The 20,867-nt window shown below is 39.2% G+C and overlaps 1 protein-coding gene across 3 annotated transcripts in view; it reads left to right on the top strand.

The window, feature by feature from the left end:
• Positions 1-20,867, top strand: part of DPYSL5 (dihydropyrimidinase like 5) — a 1,161,038-nt gene that overhangs the window by 75,854 nt on the left and 1,064,317 nt on the right. For all 3 annotated transcript variants that reach the window (XM_044062869.1, XM_044062871.1, XM_044062870.1), the window contains exon 2: positions 8,115-8,379. In XM_044062869.1, coding sequence (XP_043918804.1) covers positions 8,119-8,379 — 261 coding nt within the window. In that variant the 5' untranslated portion in view covers positions 8,115-8,118. The remainder of the gene's footprint in view (positions 1-8,114; positions 8,380-20,867) is intronic.

Raw genomic sequence — 20,867 nt, 5'->3', positions numbered from 1 at the left:
TGTGTGTGTGTGTGTGTGTGTGTGTGTGTGTGTGTGTGTGTGTTTTTACATCCTGTGACAGACTAGCATCCCCTTTAGAACTTGTTCTCTACCTTGACATAGAGGTAAAGAACTTCACTGATTACGATTTGTTTTCTCCACAGCCCTGAGCAGAGCCAAGCAGGTATTGGAGAATGAATGAATGAAAGCAATTAATGTGGTAGTAAGCTTAGCATATCATAAATGAGTAAAATACCTGGAATAGGCTGCATCAAATGTACTGGGAAAGAACGCAGAAAAGAGAAGATAGGAGTTTTGCTAGCACTCTGATTTTTGACATTAATATGGTAGATGAGAATGGGTAACTCAAGAGCTTGTGCGAAAGAAGACCCATAGCTATTTTGTCACTCCTTGCTAAAATTATGGAGAAATGTATCCACAAACAACTCATTAACTTTCTTATCCAGAACAATCTCTTGGCTACCTCTCAGCATGGCTTTAGACCACACCACAGTACTACCTCTGCCCTCCTCTCCTTTGCTAACGTCATAAACCAAAATAGAAACAATAATAAAATATCCTCAGCTCTCTTTCTTGATCTTTCCAAGGCTTTCAGTATGGTTAACCACCAACTCCTCATTCACACACTGAAAACCATTGCCCTAGATAACCACGCTATCAATTGGTTTCAGTCATATTTGAGTGGTAGACAACAGACTGTCCTATGGCAGGACAAACTATCTACCCTCCTACCTATCACTCTTGGAGTCCCACAGTGATCCATATTAGGACCCCTTTATTAATGACCTGTGTAAGGTCATCCCAAATTCAACCTGTATACAATATGTGGATGATTCCACTTTAATATGCTTGGCCACCTCCTCCATGGACCTGCAAATTCTATCCCAAGATACGTTTAATACAGTAGAAAACTGGCTCCTTTACTGTTGGTTAATAGTAAATCCTAATAAAACAAAACTGCTATTTTTCTCTCCCACTAGTAGGTCCTCCTCACCCACCATTACTATAAAATCTAACAACGGCACCATTATTTCTCCTGATCCCTCAACTAAACTCTTAGGTATAATTGTTGATAATAACCTTAAGTTTGACTTGCATATTAATCAAACCATCAAAACAGTTAATAAAAAACTTGGCTCACTATACAAGATTAAACCTTTCCTAACTTCCTTAGCTAGAACTGTTATAGCCCGAACACGTCTACTCTCCACCCTCCTGTATGCCTTTCCTTTATTCACAAACCTGAGTAAAACTAACCTTAATAAACTTTCATGTTGCTGGATTCGCCACTGGTGCAGCCTACAGAACACACCACTGCCTTAACCTAAGTTCTGTAAGGTGGCTTGAACTGCCTAGTCTTCTCCAAGTCAAGCAACTAATAGTTGCATATAAGGTTCTCTATCAACCTGAAAATACACCCGCAGTGAAAAACCTTATCGCCCCATACAGTAACCTCAGGGCACTACGCTCATCGGACAGACTCTTAGTGCGAACATTCAAAACTAACAACTTAGCTGGTGACACTCTGTTTGCCATCTCTGTGGGCAAAAGTTCAAATTCACTGCCTAGTGATCTTACTTCAAAACTTTCATTAATCCAATTCAAAAAAGTCTAACACTATGTCCTTGTGCCAATCCTGACTAACTCCATTCTACAACCATGTGCTAATAGAGGATTTCTTGCTCCACTTTGACTTCATCCTACCTGTTTGCCAATAACCTACCAGCTTGTACTAATTTATGACAATAACCTTCCAGTTTGTATTAATATGTGACACTCTTTGTGACGAATGTCTTCTTAGCGAATGAAATACTGTACTGAATTGATATACTGTTATTAGCATGTATATATTTTGTATTTTATGTCTGAAGCTTTTCTCCCCGGACCTCCGCTGAAAATGGACATGTATCCAGTTGGACCATCCCAGTCAACAAATGTAAAATAATATAAAAATAAAATCTAATAAAAGGAAATGGATGCAAGACTGACAGCATTAGCATAGCAATAGAATGGATTGTAAAGGCTCCACTGCACTAGTCTGAAATTAGCAAGTGGCATTGTGGACGATATCCTCAAAGGAAGATATGGAAATTGGATTGACTACAAAACTATGGTAAAGTGGAGATACTGTATACATTTTTGTAACTGTGTTTAGTGTGAGAGTTTTCAGTTACAATAAGGATGCTGATTGGATGACTTTGTGGTAGTTTGACAACAGCAGACACAGAAGTAACTGCTTTTACTCTGCTTACACATTGTTTTATTTAAGGTTGCAAAGCATATATTGAAAAAATAAGTATCACAGACAGGAAATGACCATGTGCAGATTTCTCTACTATTCAGCAAAAAGGTCATGTATAAACCTAGTTTCATGTTCAGTTAAATGGAATCTTTTTTAGGCCCCAAATGAACCTGGTTTACACCTAGAAGATCCCATTTCAAAACACAATTACAAAGCTTCTATAGCAGTTTTCACTCTAGGCAGTTGGAGACTTTCTTCCTCCCTAGGAATCTCCCTCGAGCCACAAGGACCCATCTTTGACTGAGGCACAATGATAGTCTTGACTCCAGACCAGGACAATGATCCTCCATCTTGTGTCTTTAGAACTCTGCTCTGCCATATCTTAGAAAAGCCCTTCTTTTACACAAGAACTAGTTACATAATTGGTCTCATAATGACCCATTAACTTAACATGTGTGAATTTCTGTACTACGTAATGCATATCACTGTATGATTTTAATGAAACAACATTATTTACATAGTATTTACATTACATGGGGCATTATCAATGCTTTAAAGCCGCAAATACATAAAATATAGCATTGTTTTACAATATTTATATCATATACTGCATTAAATGCTTCTAAATGCTACATTTGTATGATTGAAGAAACCACAGTACCATTGCAGTACAGATGCACACATGTTTAACAGAGTAAATTCTATAACTCAGAGAAGGCTCTGTCTTAGAGACTTGGCATTCACTTATCATAGATATTATACATTTTTGTTTTCATGCAGGAAGCAGAGATATGTTTAGATCCATTGCTGGGTGTTTTGAAACAGGGCATAGATAAACTAGCCAGCAGTTAGAAGAGAGGATTAAGGATCTTGGCTGTAAATTAGCTTTTTCCTTTTGAACACACTTTTAGTCCCTCATCCTGCCTCCTTTTGTCTACTGTGTGGTTCTTAGCAAGTCACTTAATCATCCAGTACCCCAAGGTGCCCCTTAAAAGAGAAACTTGTGCACATTTGGCTTACCCAGATAAACAAATGAAAAAGAATAAATAAATAAATAAATGTCTGTCCCATGAACTTTGGACAAGTCCTACATACAGTGTTGTGTATTTGCACCGAGTTTGTCTGAAAGGACACAGTTTTGTGACATTGTATTGGAAGCTGTAGAGCAGAATGATACAAGGAATAGCATCTTGGACACCATTGCTTTGTTTTAGAATGAAGAAGAAGAAAAGTACATTGGTTCCTTGGAGTATCTGGAACAGGCTGTCCACTAAGTGTTGGACAGGTTTAATTTACAAGTCATTTAGATGGTGATGTTTCACAGTATTATCTATCTAAACATGAAAGGCAGAAGCTTCCAGTAAACCTTTAATCCTTTAAATACGCTGTGCTTTATAAAATCAGCAGAAGTTACAAACGGATATTCAAGACTTTTACTCGGGCCAAATCAATAGATACTGTAACTGAAATCATTAAAGGATGGATTTTGAAGAGGGTTCTGGACAGTCTCAAAATATTGAAAAATACATATGCAGTTTAAAGTAGCAGGGAAAACAGTACTAAAATAATTGAAAACTGCTATAGAAGCTTTGTAATTGTGTTTTGAAATGGGATCTTCTAGGTGTAAACCAGGTTCATTTGGGGCCTAAAAAAGATTCCATTTAACTGAACATGAAACTAGGTTTATACATGACCTTTTTGCTGTCCTACTAATATTGTATACTGGACCATTATAAATAGGTAGATATGATGTTTAATTGCATGTTCATAAATAAAATAAAATATTCTGATGAACTAACTTCTGCAGCTGTTTTTTTTTCATTTGTGGGCTGTCCAACCCCTTTTTGTTTGTTTGTTTTCACCCATCTTTTGCTGATATACAATTGAAAACAGGACACAAAAAAGAGCAAAGTAAAATAATAAAACCGTTTGCAATTGCACCTCAAATGTTTTGGAGATTTTAGTAAAGCTAACTTTGCACCTAAATGTAATTTTTTGACAATATATATGATCATACTGAAAAATACTCTTCTTCTACAAGATATGTTATCCTCTCCTTTTTTCAGTTGTCTCTGTTATATGTGAAGGTCCCTGCCCTTCTTGGTTCTTAAGAGAAAACCTGTAGCTTTATTTCATATCTAATTCATATAATTGTCACTTTGGGAATCCTAAGTCTCTGGCAACACACCTTTAACACACTATTGCACATTCGTATTAACCTTGCCAGACTGAGATCTTGTTTTGTAAAGCACATTCATATTAACCTTGCCAGACTGAGATCTTGTTTTGTAAAAAAAAAAAAAACTTTTTTCTTTTAAACAAGAGTTAACTAACATTGCTTTGCTGCTTTATGACTATCAAGCAAGAGTTAACCATTTAATTTTTTGGTCTGTCAGGTAATGTTGTATTATGGGTGAAAAAAACTTTTTTATACCATGTGTTTGTGCACAGATTATTCTCCTATTACAAATGCTAAACTGGCACCATTGCCACATTGGGTAAAGCCCTGACTATGGTCCAGGTGACCCAGGTTTGATTAGTGACTCGGAGGAGAGGAGTATCCTTCCTGGGGGGAAGGCTAGGTGGAACCAACCACAGAATGCATCAATACCCTTGAAAGTGGGATCATGATATATATGATATGGCACTGGGTCGATGTTAAGCTCACCAAACCACTGACAGGTAGTAGCCTTCATAGTGTGTGTGTGTGTGTGTGTGTGTGTGTGTGTGTGTGTGTGTGTGTGTGTGTGTGTGTGTTTGTGTGTGTCATGCACCCGTGAGGGTATGATATTGTGTGCCTGAAGTGATGCAGTTCACTCATTTCACAGCTCCGGAGTGGGGTTAGGACATTCATAAACATTCTCATAGCTAGGATGCATGTGAGGACGCAGTCAGCCCTCATGGCAGCCTGAATGGTGACCCATCTGATGGCTCTGGCCACTCTGGCTATGGAATACTCTCCATAATGGAAGAACAAATGGTTTGAATCCCTTCTGGGGAGGTTTGATGGTCATCCGCCATGGGGTCAAAAAACACTTAGAAAAAATGTTCTGTTTTAACATCTTGAAAAAATATTAACAAATTAAATTAAAATTAGAGGTTCTTAAACCAGGTAAATGCTTCACACGTGTCAGTAAAGGAAAGGTGCATGACCCTGAATTATTGTGATGTATCCCCTCCTTCAGATTTAATTGTTTTTAGTTTGAGATCACATTTTAACTCAAAGTGAAATACTTCTAGACTGTCCTTTATTCATGAAAGTTACATTTCTGTAAAGCTGCCTTTCATCAACTTGCAAGTGTGGCCATTTCGGTATACGTTCACTTCTTATGTTGTTGAACATAGTGTTAGTGTGCATGGGTTTGGACAACAAATGCAGAGCACAGGTAGACAAGAGAATGCATGCCATCTGACTTGACATAGAAAATGAAGGTAATAGGTTGAGTGCATGAAAACTGTAATTAGAATTGAAGGAATATGGCTTACCAAGTGGATGGAAATCATTTAATGGAGAAGTAAATATGAGTTGCAGTGGAGCACAACTGCATAGTTAAGGACCTTCAATATAATATGAAGTTATGGAATAAATAAGTCTTTCCAGATTGCTACCTGAAATAATTTTAAATATAATGAATGTGAAATTAAACATCTTATGTAGTCTGTCTTGTGTCCAGACCCACAAAGAAAAGGTACTGGTGCTAAGCAGGTATATACACACATGTAATTTGGTTTTCATACTGTAGAGTCCATTTTTGTAAGTTGCAATGGTTGTCTTGGCTTGAATGTTACATTGTGTCTTGCAGAATGTACTTTGGTATATTTTACTGAGGTGATTTATTTAGCTGAAGGAATTGTAGATGCTTGCGTAGAGTGAAAATTGGTTAAAGGCCAGTATCTAGCATCCATTTTGTTGTGACTCTGCATTAAAGATAAAATTGCAAAATAATGTAACTATACTGGTATTACAGAATTACAGCTTGATCTCCTGAGATTTTTAGATAATTAAGATAACAGAGATTAGTGTTTAATGATCGGAAGTAGAAGCTGATGGATTTAAATGGTAGCCATGACCACTGTGATTATAGAAGAGCTCTTGGGGGGACACCTATCAACTGTAATGTATTATATTGCAAATGGTACTACTTGAGTAATGGAATGTAAATATGTGTTTTTAATTCATAAGTGTATTATTATGCTATTTGACTCAGCTTCCATCTGCATATGGGTATCCATTCAGGGTTCAAGGCCTACAGTTGTGATCATAAGTCCATAGAATCGTAGGTAGTTACTAGGTATGCAGTCCAGGAGACCATTGAGGAATCCGGCTCAATTTCCTAATTACCCTAAAGCTGTGCTGGTTATGTGGCTTGCTTATGGTTACACAGTAGGAAAATGTAGGCTGAGGAAATCAAACCCTGTACCAGAGGAAGTAGCTCATTAACAGGTTATCTTCTTAATCCTCTGTGCTATCTGTCAGTCAATATAGGGGTGGCAATAGAACCTGCAGGCTACCTGCTGAACCACCGATACTGATCCTTTCAGATATGGAACTTTAAATGTGAAATGGGGAAGTGTATGCTAACTCAGAGGCTGCATTAACTTGGTTTTCCCTGTATTCAAGGTACAGTGATCTTGGAGTTGATATGTAGAATTAGCAGGGGAGTGAGATATGCAGCTCTACAAGTTATCAGAACTTTGTTGTGTAAATGATACTTTATAGATTCATAGGTAAACACTAGGCTATCAGTCTTCAGATTATTACAAGCCTAGTTAACAACAAGAGGACAGAATCAAACCCTATACCTTGTATTTGTAACCCCTCCCCCCCAAGTAAGTTAAATGCCAGTGAATTGAAATCTACTTGTAGCGACTATATGGGTAGGCCCCAAAGAGTTCTCGTGACATATTATGGAAATATATTGCCAGACCTTTCTTCCTTGTACATACTGCTATTGCTCAGTTGTGCCCCAACCAGGTTTTGAACCCAGGTCTACCAGTTGGTAATTCTGCACCGTAACCTTTATGCTTTTGGGCTGGGGATTTAAAATGTTAGGAATCACATTACCAGATCTTGCACGTCTGACAGGGAGCAAGCTGCAGACAGTATTCAAATCTCATCTACCCAGTTAACCAGTAAATAAAACAATAAACAATTGTGAAGCATTTAAACAGCTGTTGGTGGGTAAATGGGTTTTTAATTAAAACAACACTATTGGTTACTGCAGTTCTAAGTACAATAACATAATGGAATTAACAATGTTTAAATTATATATTTTTCTTATTTGTGGATTAAATTTCCTCTTAAACCTGTTATCATTCTTGGAACTTGTCATTGCTTTATGTATTGTCTTAGGGGACTGGACCTCCTTTCTACTTCTGTTATGGGTTGCCTTCAGTTTTTATCCTAATGCAGAATTATTGAGCAGTATACTGAGTTTGGTCTCCTTTTCTAGAAATGCTTATATATGCCAGGTGGTGATACCTCTTATCAGCTTCCTAAATTGTCCTGTATGTGGCATCTGGCTCTGGCATACTGTAGCCCTCTACTCAGAGGAAGGAAGCTATGGGTGATATTCTTGATATGCCTGCCCCTGTCCAGCTATGAGAGACTGAGATTTGTTTCCAGATTTAACTTGCTAACAACAGCTACAGCAACAGCAACAAAAACAACAGCAAAAAAACAGCTGCTATTAGGGTAGGAAGTGAGGTTTCCAGGAGCTCAACAACTCTGGATCAGACTTTATTTATTTATTTATTTATTTATTTATTTATTTATTAAGATTTTGTTTGTACTGCACATTCTTAATTGGCTTGAGGCCCATTAAATTTGATATGTAGTTTAATTTCATGTATCGATTTTTGTGTTATGCAGGAAGATGACTGCCAATGCATCGACTATTCGTGTTCTTATTAAAGGAGGAAGGGTAGTAAATGATGACTTCACCCAAGAAGCAGATATCTACATTGAAAATGGAATAATTCAGCAGGTTGGACGAGAGCTTATGATCCCAGGAGGGGCCAAAGTCATAGATGCAACTGGAAAACTGGTCATTCCTGGTGGCATAGATACAAGTATACACTTTCACCAGACCTTCATGAATGCAACTTGTATGGATGATTTTTACAATGGGACAAAGGTAATATGTATACCCAGATAAAGTGAACACATTTCCCCAATTTATTTTAAGGACAATGTATTTTTTTCTCAAGAACTCGCTTGTGGTTTGAGGTTTAGTCTCATTCGGCAGTCTGTTTCAATAGCCATTTGATATTTTCATGAAAAAGATCTTTGAAATGTCTGCTAGGGATATCATACAGTTATGCTACCTATCAGCTCCAAAAAAATCAGAATTTTGTACAAATTGCTACTCCACATTAAGCTATTAAAGAATAACAATAGTATATCCATGAAAACAGTGGAGTAGACCTGACTTCTGTTTTAGTCTCTCATGTTATAGACGACTATTCTATAATTCTGGATTTGCCTATTTTTACATTAAGATACATTTGTCTCTCATGCCACCTGTATGGCTGTGTCTCCAGTTATAGTATCTCAGTTTGCAGCAAGAATAGTATTTGAAAGGGAAATCATTGCTATATTATATTATATTATATTATATATTATATTATATTATATTATATTATATATTATATTATCCATGAAGGCATAGCCGGGGGTAGACCTCTTCTACAGTGGAATCCTGGAGAGAAAATCTCATGAAAAAGTAAAAAAAACAGCATAGATTTTTAAAAGTCATTGAGTCTAGAAAATGACCACTGGCACTCACCTTGTAATTAAGAAATTCACTCCTCCTCCTCCTCTTGGTCCTGTTAGTACATGAGACCTTAGAGATATCATCTGTAAAAATGTATTCTTAGTTGCAGTTACCTCAACCAGGAGGATTCCTAACTTACAACATTAATGCCTAAAACACTAGCAACTTATTAGCAAAAAACTACGGGCACTCATAAAATTGTCTAAGGTCAGCTTCGAGAGAAAAATTGCACAGGACACTAAGGATAATCACAAGGCTTTCTTTAGTTATGTTAGGAACCTGGGTGGGAATTCCCAGATATGCTCAGAATTAGTCCAAAATGACAAAAAATACACCCAACCCACAGACATTGCCAACATCCTAGCTGACAGGTTCAGCACAAACTCCCCCCACCTCCCCACCAAAAGGGCAAATATCTATCCCAGCAGAGTGCTGCCCCCCCAACATCTCAGATGCTCAGGTAAGAGCCGCCCTCTCCAAAGCAAAAAACACAGCATCAGTGGGACCAGACGGTGTCCTGGGCTGCGGCTGCGTCCTACATAAACTCCAAGAAGAGCTAAACCCAAACATAAAACTACTGTTCAATCTCAGCCTTACTACAGGATATGTACCCAAAGAGTGGCATACAGCAACAGTGGTCCTTCTCCACAAAGGTGGTGCCTCAACGGATCCTGGAAACTATCGCCCCATAAGCCTGACTAGCTTGGTCTGCAAAGCTATGGAAAGGATCATCATGGACCTCATAAATAAAGATATTGGGGACCTACAGACACTGGATCCTACCCAGTTCGGCTTTGTTAAGGGCAGATCCTGCCTCTTAAACCTGGTCGATTTCTTTGAAACAGTCACCAAGGGCATTGACGAGGGGAAGGTGTTCCACATAGCCTACCTGGACCTCACAAAAGCCTTCGATACAATACCCCACTCGGGCATTATAGATAAGCTCACCAGCTTAAATATAAACCCCTATGTCACTAGATGGGTTGCAAACTGGCTCAAGGACAGAACGCACATGGTTAGAATTGCTGGAGTCATGTCAGACTCCAAACCAGTTACAAGTGGCATCCCACAAGGCTCAGTCCTGGGACCTCTCTTGTTCGGTATATATTTCTCGGAGGTACAGGCCAACACAGAAGGACTGTGGCTGACCAAGTTCGCAGATGACTGCAAACTGGGCACCATAATCGACTCTCCAGCTGACACAAGCATCCTCCAAAAGGGCCTCATAGAAACAGACAACTGGTGCCAGAGCCATGGCCTCAAGCTGAACGCCAAAAAGTGTATAGTCACCCCCTTTGGCAAAAAAAAGTGGCCACAAATTGCCACATAGGTGGTAATCCATTAAGTACAGAAGAAGTAATTAGAGACCTGGGGGCCCAAGTTGAGAGCAATCTCTCATTTGACAACCACGTGGCCAAAGTGGTTAGAAAAACATTTTATATAGCCCACCTAATCATGAAGGGATTCACATCTAGATCAGGGGAGGTCATCGTGCCTCTTTACTCATCCCTCATCAGGCCCATAATTGAATACAATGCCCCTTTTGGGATGTACCTTACCAGACACCTGCAGCAACTGGAAAGACCCCAAAAGTACCTCACCAAGAGGATCAAAGGGCTCAAACAGATGCCATATGCTGCCTGGTTAAGGAAACTCCAGCTCTATTCAGTGGCATACCACCTGCTCAGAGGTGATCTATGCCTGACGTATAAAGCCATGTCCAACCCGGAATTAATGGACATGCTGCACCTCAGAAAATCCAAATCCCATCGAGCTACGTGCTCGAGAGACTTGAACCTCAGCACTGAAATAAATAGGACATGCTGGAGGGCCAGATTCATAACCCAGAGGCTCCCTTCACTCTGGAATAAAATCCCAGTCCAGGTTAGGCAGAGTCCCTCATTGACTCTCTTCAAGTGGAATCTTGATGAGTGGATGGGAGATCATAGGTTTACCCCGGGTATCACTTCTGTGTCACTGTTAGACAGAGGCACAGTATACTAACCTCGAAAAAGAGCATAGCAAAATTAATTTAAAATAGGTGGAGAAAGCCAAACACACTCTGGCTAGGCTTATAAATGCCCTAGGGCAGATAGCCTAGTATGAACCTATGAACCTATGAACTGTGTACAGTTTTTCATTAGGACAGTGTGTCATTAAGGAACCTCACTCTTTTAGTGGTTTGTAAGTAGACTCTACATTCCCTCTTGACCACAGCATATAGCTGCAAGTCTTCTTTCTCAAACAAAAAAACAAACAGAAATAATTATACTCACTAGGCTGCTTATAGATCTCTGAGGTGATATAATGGGTGAACCAACTCTGTTAGGCAGTGTGATCAGTTGGACCTTTTTTTATAAAAAACAGACTGCGGACAGCGCAGTGGTGCAGAGGTAGCATTGTCTCCTCACAGCAAGAGGTTCACCAGTTTGATTCTTGGCTGGGGTGCCTTCTGTGCTGAGTCTGCATTTCCTGCCTGCATTCCTGTGGGTTTCCTCAAAGTGCTCCGGTTTCCTCCCACATTAAAAGACATGCATCTGGAGTGTTTCTCCCTGGGCCTCTGCTGAAAATTGGTTGCATAGAGAATCTTGCATATAAAGTTCTCTACCAAATACACCCGCACTGAAAAACCTTATCACCTCATACAGTAACCTCAAGGCACTACGCTCATCGGACAGACACTTAGTGTGACCATTCAAAACTAACAACTTAGCTGGTGACACTCTGTTTGCCATCTCTGTGGGCAAAAGTTAGAATTCACTGCCTAGTGATCTTACTTCAAAACTCTCACTAACCCAGTTGAAAAAAAGTCTAACACTATGTCCTTGTGCCAATCCTGACTAACTCCATTCTACAACCATGTGCTAATAGAGGACGTCTTGCTTTACTTTGACTTCATCCTATCTGTTTGCCAATAACCTACCAGCTTGTACTAATTTATGACAATAACCTTCCAGTTTGTATTAATAGTCGGACTTTTTTGGTTAACAAATGTTAAATAAAATAAAATAAATGAAAGGAAAGCAGGGTTGTTACTAAAGAGACCTTTTCCATGTACTTGGCTGATTGCTTCACTTTTTGTTATTTTCAAGAGTTATATATTCTCTTGAAAAGTTCATAGGTATTTACTAGGCAAATGATCACTGAGGCCTTTCTAAGCTTAGCCATGCATCCCAGACCTCTTACAAGTTCTGGCAACCTTGGTAAGTATAAGCAGGGGCTTGGCAGATGTAACATTTACTAGCAGGTTAATGGGAAATTAATAATTAACAGGCTGTCTGTGTCGATAGGTTCATAGCTATATACTAGGCTAACAACCACCAGGGCCTTTATAAGCTTAGTTGTGCAATCCAAACCAGTTGTGCCCATATGTATCATGGGCATTTATTAGGAGGGGGAATGTTAGTTACAAAGATTCTAGAGGTTATGTGGGGGAGGTATATTAGTTTGGGTGTTACTGTCTGCCTCTGTCTATCAATGACATCGGGGCCAGACGCGGAGTGAATTTCTGATTTCCTATCCATTGGTCAAAGTTTCATTTAAATAGGGTTAGGGATGGACTCTTCTTCATATAGATGGGGAGCCTGTTCCAGAGCAGGGGGATCCTCTGCGACACTTATCTGTCTTGCCAACATGTCTTATTTATGTCACAAGCAAAATTTTAATCTTTGGATCTAGTTGTTCTGATGCTGTTCATTTTCTGGCTGTGTAAAAGGTCCATCATAGCTGTATCCATGGATGCCTTGTATGCCAGGTAAAGATCATTCCTTGATACCCTGCAGGAGACAGAGTATAGAGATAGGGCTTTAAGATGACCCATATAGGACAGTGTGTTTATACCTTGGATTCTCCTGGTAAGGAACCTTTATGGACGTTCCAGCTGTTGCATATGTTTGGTCAGATACACGCAGAAGATGATATTATACTCAATGATGGGTTTGATAAGGGATGGATAAGGTGTACTATGACTTTCTTAGACCTGGATGCCACGCCCTTACTTATACGTTCAGCACCACAGAATAATTTTCTTATTATCTTGACCACATGTTGGTCAAAGGCCAGATTTATGTCTACATATGTTCCCAGATCCTTGATTACTGGGTCATAGGTACCAAACCAGAGATGAATTACCTGTTCCCCATCCAGTTGTCCAAGTTACACTTGAATTAGGTTAGGGAGGAACAGTGCTTCACAAAGATAGGGAACCTGTTTCAGACAAAGTGTAGTCTCTGGGATACATACCTCTCTCCTCAGAAGGTCCTGTTTATGTCAAAGACAAGGTTTAATTCTTTAGAATGGGTAATTCTAGTGGTGTTTGTTTTGCAGACATGCAGGAGGTCCATCAGATGGGGTCCGATGATGTTTTGTATTCCAGGTATACATCTCTCCTCAACAGCCTGTAAAAGACAGAATATAGGGATAGGGCTTTGAGGTGATTTGCACAGGATATGTTACTTACAACCTTTATTCGTTTAGTGGAGAACCTCTGTGGACTCTCCATTTGTTGGATGTGCCTGGATAGGTGCATACCAACGGGGGCATTGTACTCAGTGATAGGTCTGATGATTACCAAATACAGTGAAATAATAACCTCGTTGGACCTAGATGCCATACATTTGTTTATAAGTTGCACAACATAGAATTATTTGATTTCCTCACTACCACAAACAAGTGATGATCAAAGGCTAGATTACTGTCTACATGTGTCCCCAAGTCCCTGACTACTGGGTTGATTCTTACAGGTGTGTTGTTAATATAATAGTCACCATGGGTAGCTGGCTTCCTGAAGGATATTATTATGCATTATTTGCATTTAGTTTTAGTCCATGACTCTGACACCAGTTATTTGTCTTTGTCAGCCCTTTTTGGAGAAAGTTTGTGTCAGTGGGGAATTCTGTGACTGCTCTAATTTGCAGTCATCTGCAAATTTTATCAGCCAGAGGCCCTTGACATTGGCCTTGACTTCAGAGAAGTAGATGCCAAAAAGGAGTGGTCCCAGGACTGATTACTGAGTGTCTCTGCTGGTGACTGGCCATTTTTTGTAGAGGTGAACTCCTCAATTCAAACTTCCTGTATCCTGTCTGTGAGCCAGCTGGTGATCCACCGGGTAACATAAGGGTTTATTCCTAACTTCTTGAGTTTGTCAACAATGCCCAAGTGGAGTATTTTGTCAAATGTCTTATCCAGGTAAGGGTCAGCAGTTTGAACTTTTTGCCCTTGTTTACTACTTTGGTGACCTTCTAAAAGAAGTCCACCAGGATGAGTAGGCATGACCTGCCTTGATGAAACCAAATTGGCTTGGGTCCAGTGTCTGGTGGTTTCTTTGTCAATATTGATCATTTGCATAATTCTTTCCATGACTTTGTATATGAGATGAGTGAGTCTTATGGGTCTGCAGTTACCAGGACCTATAGATGGCCTGCCTTTGCGTAGAGGGAAGATGGTTGCTGTTCTTCATTCGTAAGCCTACAGTTAAATAGCGATTACAGAGGGCTCTTTTAGTGGTATAAATGTCAAGAGTTGTACATTTTATTACTTGCATGACATTTATAACTACTGATTTTAGTAATGATATAACTTATGTAGCAGAATGGAATTGTGTTCTCAGTCATTGATTCAAATCACAAGTTGTATTACTTCTCATTGGAATGGAAGTCTTTGTGTGTTCTTAAGCAGTTTGGATTAAGAGAGAACAATTCTGTCTTGTTTTGAAAACAGCATTAACCTTGTAAGAGTGCACTGAATGAATGTGTGTGTACGTGCGGCTGTGTGGATATATATCAGATCCACGAAACCACACTTCCCCGATGACCAAATCACAGAAACTACATCCCCGACACCACACATCTCTGACAACGGTAAGTATAAGTATTACGGAACAAAATATATTCCCGTTTCCACAATACAACTAAAAAACAAAAAGTAACGTGTATAGCAGGGGGGCAAGCCCCCCTGCACCCCTCATGTGGGGGGCTGCCCCCCCTACTTAAATATACCAACTCCGAGATTGCACCACATTGCGGAAATGGGAATACATCCTGTTCCCCACTACTTACCATTGTCTGTGATCTCCTCTGTCGACGATGTGGTCTTGATGATCTGGTCATCGGGGAAGTGTGGTTTCGTCAATCTGACAGGTTCCCATCTGTGTGTCATTGTATGTGGACTATGTATGTGTCCTGTGTATCTTTTATGCCAGCAGCAATTTGTCTAATATGGATACTTTTGAAGAATGACTAGCAGGATTTACTATATATGAGTAAACCATTGTAGTGTAAGAAATGTTTTGATTATATTCTAACATCAAAGAAAATACAGGCTTGTTAAGTATCTGTCTGACATAATCTCAGCACTGATAAGCTCTAGTCTCATGCTAGAGCATCGACAGCAGTCAATAGCCACTACAGAAGAATTACTGGAAGCACCAACAACTTTAAACCTGTTAAACACTTCATTCAGCAAAGTGTTTCACCGGTTTTGAAGCTGCTTGAACTTCTCATCTGTCTTCTGAAGTGGCCGCTGTCTGTGTGACAGACCGCTAGTGGAAGTGTGTTACAGTTTTCAAAGCTGTATAGCATTTAGCACTCTTGCATTTTTTTTCTCCAACTTTATAGCACTTGGGGAAGATTAAATTTCATGCATTATAAAGAATTATGTTTCGGTTTCTCCAGCCATAACCCACCTTGTTATACGTTCTTGACTTTGACGTCAAGATTAACCTGTTCAGCTTTGCTGTTCTTGACATCCATTTCTCAAGCACATAACAAGCTGATTATGACCCATTCATAATTCTCTTTGTTGTGCTTCACTTTGCCATAGTTTGTGTAAATTATACTGAGGCATCGTATTTGACATCATTAGTAGCATAGATGACTTTCTTATACTTGGCTACTGTTCAGGCTTTACTGTTTTTCACTTATTTTTGAGAGTTTGGTTTGATCTTCACACTCAGATGGTTCACATCTTCCAACAGTCAGAATTGTTGGAATAGCTGACTACTTTGAGGGCCTTGGTGACAGGAAGAAATGGATTAAGCAAATTGCCTGAGGATGTAAGATCTCTTCTTTGGTGCTAATGGTTGGCATGTGAGATGTGAATAATATACCTAATCCAAAAACTCTGATCACCTTAAAATCTGTGGAAGTACTGAGTCTGAAGAGACTAAAATATTTGTGTCTAATCTGATTACTGTTTTATTTATTCTTTATGGCATTTCAATGCAATTGTATGTATATAAACATCTTTATTAAACAGGACATTAACAGGTAATATAGATACGTATACAGTTTTTGTGTCTTTCGGCTTTTCCCGGATAGGGGTCGCCACAGCGGAACTCCGGTCCACTAATGATTGGTAGTGAATTTTTACATACCGAGTTACCAGCCCTGATGCACAACCTTCAATGAAGGCACGCCCCATTCACGTATGCCTCCACACAGAAGACGCTCTAGCTGAGAATCAAACGGGACAACGTCTTGCTATGAGGCAACAATGCTACCACAGCACCACCACCGCAGCAGTAATAAAAAAAATACTAACATTTCTTTTGTTATTTTCATCTACATGTACATTTTAGCAATTTTCTTCAGTATTCCATAAATTGCTGAATTCCTACAGTCCCTTGAATTTCACTCCTCTTGTTGAACAGTATCCTACATGTATCATTCCCACAAATTCCATTTATTTTTAGCTCACAATACTTCCTGGACTTTATTAACATAAGCACTCTGGACTAGATAGTGCACTCTGCAACAAAATGATCAAACATATTGGATCTAGCCCCCCCCCTCAACCACCGTGTCATGTCCTCATGACAAAGCTGTCTCCTTTGAAATAAAAATCAACTCAAAAATCCCAACAAAACCTGCAATAGGTCTAATTAAGTCTAACAAGGCCTACTATGAGGTCAGGATAGCCTGTTAGGCTAAGGACAATCACAAAGCCTTCTTGAGCTATGTCTGGAACCTTAAGGGTAACACACAGCAGTGTGCAGAACTGGTGTTTAACAGCACCACCTTTTCTGATCAGGGAGACATAGCAAATCTACTGGATGATAAATTCAGCTCAAACTTCACCCTCACTCCCCCCCCCCCCCGTTACTCCCTGTGAAATCCATAGTAGCATAATCCTCACTGCTATTAGCTGGGATCAGGTTCTGACAGCACTTGCTAAGGCCAAAAACACTATCTTATTGGGCCCCGACAATATCCCTGGTTACTTGCTGAATAGTTTAAAACACAATCTGTCAGGACCACCTGAAATGCTCTTCAACTACAGACTTAAAACAGGTTATGTACCAAGTTAATGGAAAACCACAATGGTCATCCCTCTTCATAAGAGCAGACTATCAACCGACTCAAGGAACTATAGACCCATCAGTCTGACAAGCCTAATATGCAAAACCATGGAACAAATTATATTTGAAATGATCAGCAAGGATATTGGCAACCTACAGACACTGGACACATCCCTGTCTGGCTGTCTTTAGGGAAGGTCGTACCTACGTAACCTGGTTGATTTCTTCAAGAAGGTCACCAAGGAAATGGATGAGGGTAAAACAGTATATAGTGCATACCTTGACCTCGCCAAGGCATTTGATACAATACCCAACTCAGGCATTGTTGCCAAACTCTCCAAACTAGACATAAATTCATACATAACTCACTGGATTGTTGGCTGGGTCACTGATAGGACCCAAGAAGTCAATATTGGTGAGACCACCACCACCAAGAGAACAGTGACCAGCAGAATACCTCAAGGGGTCCATACTGGGCCCATTCCTATTTGGCATTTACTTCTTGGAAGCCAAGGCTAATGTCAAAGGCCTTTGGCTCACCACATTTGCAGATGACTGTAAATTGGGAGCTGTCATAGCTTCCCCTATGATAAAACCTTCTTGCAAGCGGGCCTAATAGAGGCAGATGACTGGTGCCTAAACCACGGTTTAAAACTCAGTGCTAAGAAATGTATTATAATTCCCTTTGGGAAATTGTCCACCCAAGTTAATCACTTAATTACTCCATCAATAAAATACCCCTAAGAGTTGATCTGGCAGTCAGGAATCTGGGAACAAATTTAGACAGTAATCTAGCCTTAGACCAACATATAGTAAAGATAGTAAGAAAATTCTTCTATGTCGCCTAACTTATAGGTATGGCATCCATAGCCAAGGAAATTATAGTAAAACTATAATCAGCCATATCAGACCAACCATTGAGTAAAATACTCCTTTGGCATGTATCTAACCAGCCACTTGCAACAGTTAGAGCGACCAGAAAGATTCCTCACCAGAAGAATCCAGGGCTTGAATGCCCTGTCCTACACAAATCGTCTTAAAGACCCTGACTGTGTACTCAGTATCCTACAGACTCCTGAGAGGCGATTATGCCTGGCTTATAAGGCATTCTCAGATGCAGCACTGATGGATCTTTTACACATCTGCAGAACAAGCAGCACTAGAAACACTAGATCCCAGGATATGAACTTCACTTGTAACACAAATAAAACATGCCAGAGGAACAGATATGTGACTCAAAACATCCTTGTGTTATGGGATAGGCTCCCCATCCATATGAAGCAGAGTTCATCCCTGACCCTAATCAGACAAAACCTTGACCACTGGATGGGAAATTGCAGATTCACTGTCTGGCTCTCGTGCCTCTAATGGACAGAGGCTATCGGTAAGTGTAATGTTCCTCCAAATAACACCCTTCCCACAAATCCATTAGCTACCTGCTTACTAACATTCTCCCTCTCCTAAAAGATACCCAAGGTGCTCAGGGACAAAACTTGGTTAGGGTGCACACTTAGGCTTTTAAAGTCCTAATGATCATTAGCCTAGAAACAAGCTATGAACCTGTCTAGTTTTCTCCTTCCTTTTTCTAAAAAAATCCACTTCTATTTTATTTCCTTTACAATAAAGTTGGTTTAGTTTTTGATTTCTGTTTTCTAGTAATTATTTAATTTTATTTATTTTTGGAGCCAAAAGCATTAAACTTAGTACAACCTTACTAAGATCAGACAATTCAGATCTTACATTCCAGCTTAGAATAATAATGTTCTAAGTTAAAAAAAAAACATTTATCCTCCCAACATTTTTGACAAAGTATTCTGTGGAAAATTTTTAAAATTTGCCAAATTGTTGCATTCCCAAAAACATGCTTCCAATTACCTCTCTCTTTTCCATTGGGCCTTTACTATTTGCTAAGGAAAGAATTATCTGAAGTCTTTTTGGGGTATAAAAATACCTATGCAAACACTTCCAAGTAAACCTTAAACTTTCTGGACTTTGTTGCATGGTTTGGAGTTGTAAAGATCTCTGTTCCTTTGTATGGTGCTTTATAGAATTTGTTGCATGGTTTGGAGTTGTACAGATCTCTGTTCCTTTGTATGGTGCTTTATAGACTTTGTTGCATGGTTTGGAGTTGTACAGATCTCTGTTGCTTTGTATGGTGCTTTATAGACTTTGTTGCATGGTTTGGAGTTGTACTGATCTCTGTTCCTTTGTATGGTGCTTTATAGACTTTGTTGCATGGTTTGGAGTTGCACAGATCTCTGTTCCTTTGTATGGTGCTTTATAGACTTTGTTGCATGGTTTGGAGTTGCACAGATCTCTGTTCCTTTGTATGGTGCTTTATAGACTTTGTTGCATGGTTTGGAGTTGCACAGATCTCTGTTCCTTTGTATGGTGCTTTATAGACTTTGTTGCATGGTTTGGAGTTGCACAGATCTCTGTTCCTTTGTATGGTGCTTTATAGACTTTGTTGCATGGTTTGGAGTTGCACAGATCTCTGTTCCTTTGTATGGTGCTTTATAGACTTTGTTGCATGGTTTGGAGTTGCACAGATCTCTATTCCTTTTTATGGTGCTTTATAGACTTTGTTGCATGGTTTGGAGTTGCACAGATCTCTGTTCCTTTGTATGGTGCTTTATAGACTTTGTTGCATGGTTTGGAGTTGCACAGATTTCTTTTCCTTTGTATGGTGCTTTATATTCTCTCTTCTCAGTCTTTTTTCTAATCTTCTCTGATTGATTCTTATCACACATTATTTTATATGCTCAACTAATTATCCCTTTAAAAGCAATTAATGGTCTATGCTAATATAAAACACTGCCAGAGTTGGACTTTCCCTTAACAATCCCGTTCTTTTCTTGGTCTGTACCCTGTTATCAATCCCAGATAGACAAGGTTGTTTCTAACCTACAGTCAAAACTTCTGCTTGGCCTCATCCCACTCTATTATCTTTCTTCTCTAGTTATTTTCTGCAGTAAATTTCATCCCCCCTTGCCTATTTTCTATTCCCCAACTTGCAGTTAAACCCTAATGAAATAAAAACTAATTTCTCCATTACCATGTTGGCGTAGTTCTCAGAATACGTTTTGCTACCTTATGTTTTTATTAATTAGATGTTAGGTATTATATAAGACATCATTTGAAAAATTACATTTTGAATATTAGTCCTTAACAGCTTTTGTCTACATTTTGTGACATTATTGTTTTATTTATTTATTTTCTTTAGGATAGTTAATTTATTTTCATTTTCTTTGTAAAATACTGTATTTAAAAAGCACGGTAATTAAACCTGAGTTGAACTGAGTCAATCTAATTCTTATAATACAAATGCTGTTATTTCAGCTGCTTTCTAAGACTAATGCATGAGGTCTTTTATTGGTTTTCAGAAACCATTATACAATGGTACTTACAAATTTATGTATAGAGAATGCTGTGTAAGAAAGCAACTGGATAATATAGTTATTGTATTGCATGTTTATAGAAGAGTATGGTACACCGCCATGGAGTTATTGGTGCTCATGTTAGCCTTCAGGGGTAGGACTAGGGCAGTTCTAAG

Source organism: Protopterus annectens, chromosome 2.part1 (assembly GCF_019279795.1).
Source record: "Protopterus annectens isolate FY-2018-M chromosome 2.part1, PAN1.0, whole genome shotgun sequence".
Lineage (NCBI taxonomy): Eukaryota > Metazoa > Chordata > Ceratodontiformes > Protopteridae > Protopterus > Protopterus annectens.
The sequence above is the reverse complement of the archived record's forward strand: the minus strand, read 5'-3'. Positions and strand labels throughout refer to the sequence as shown.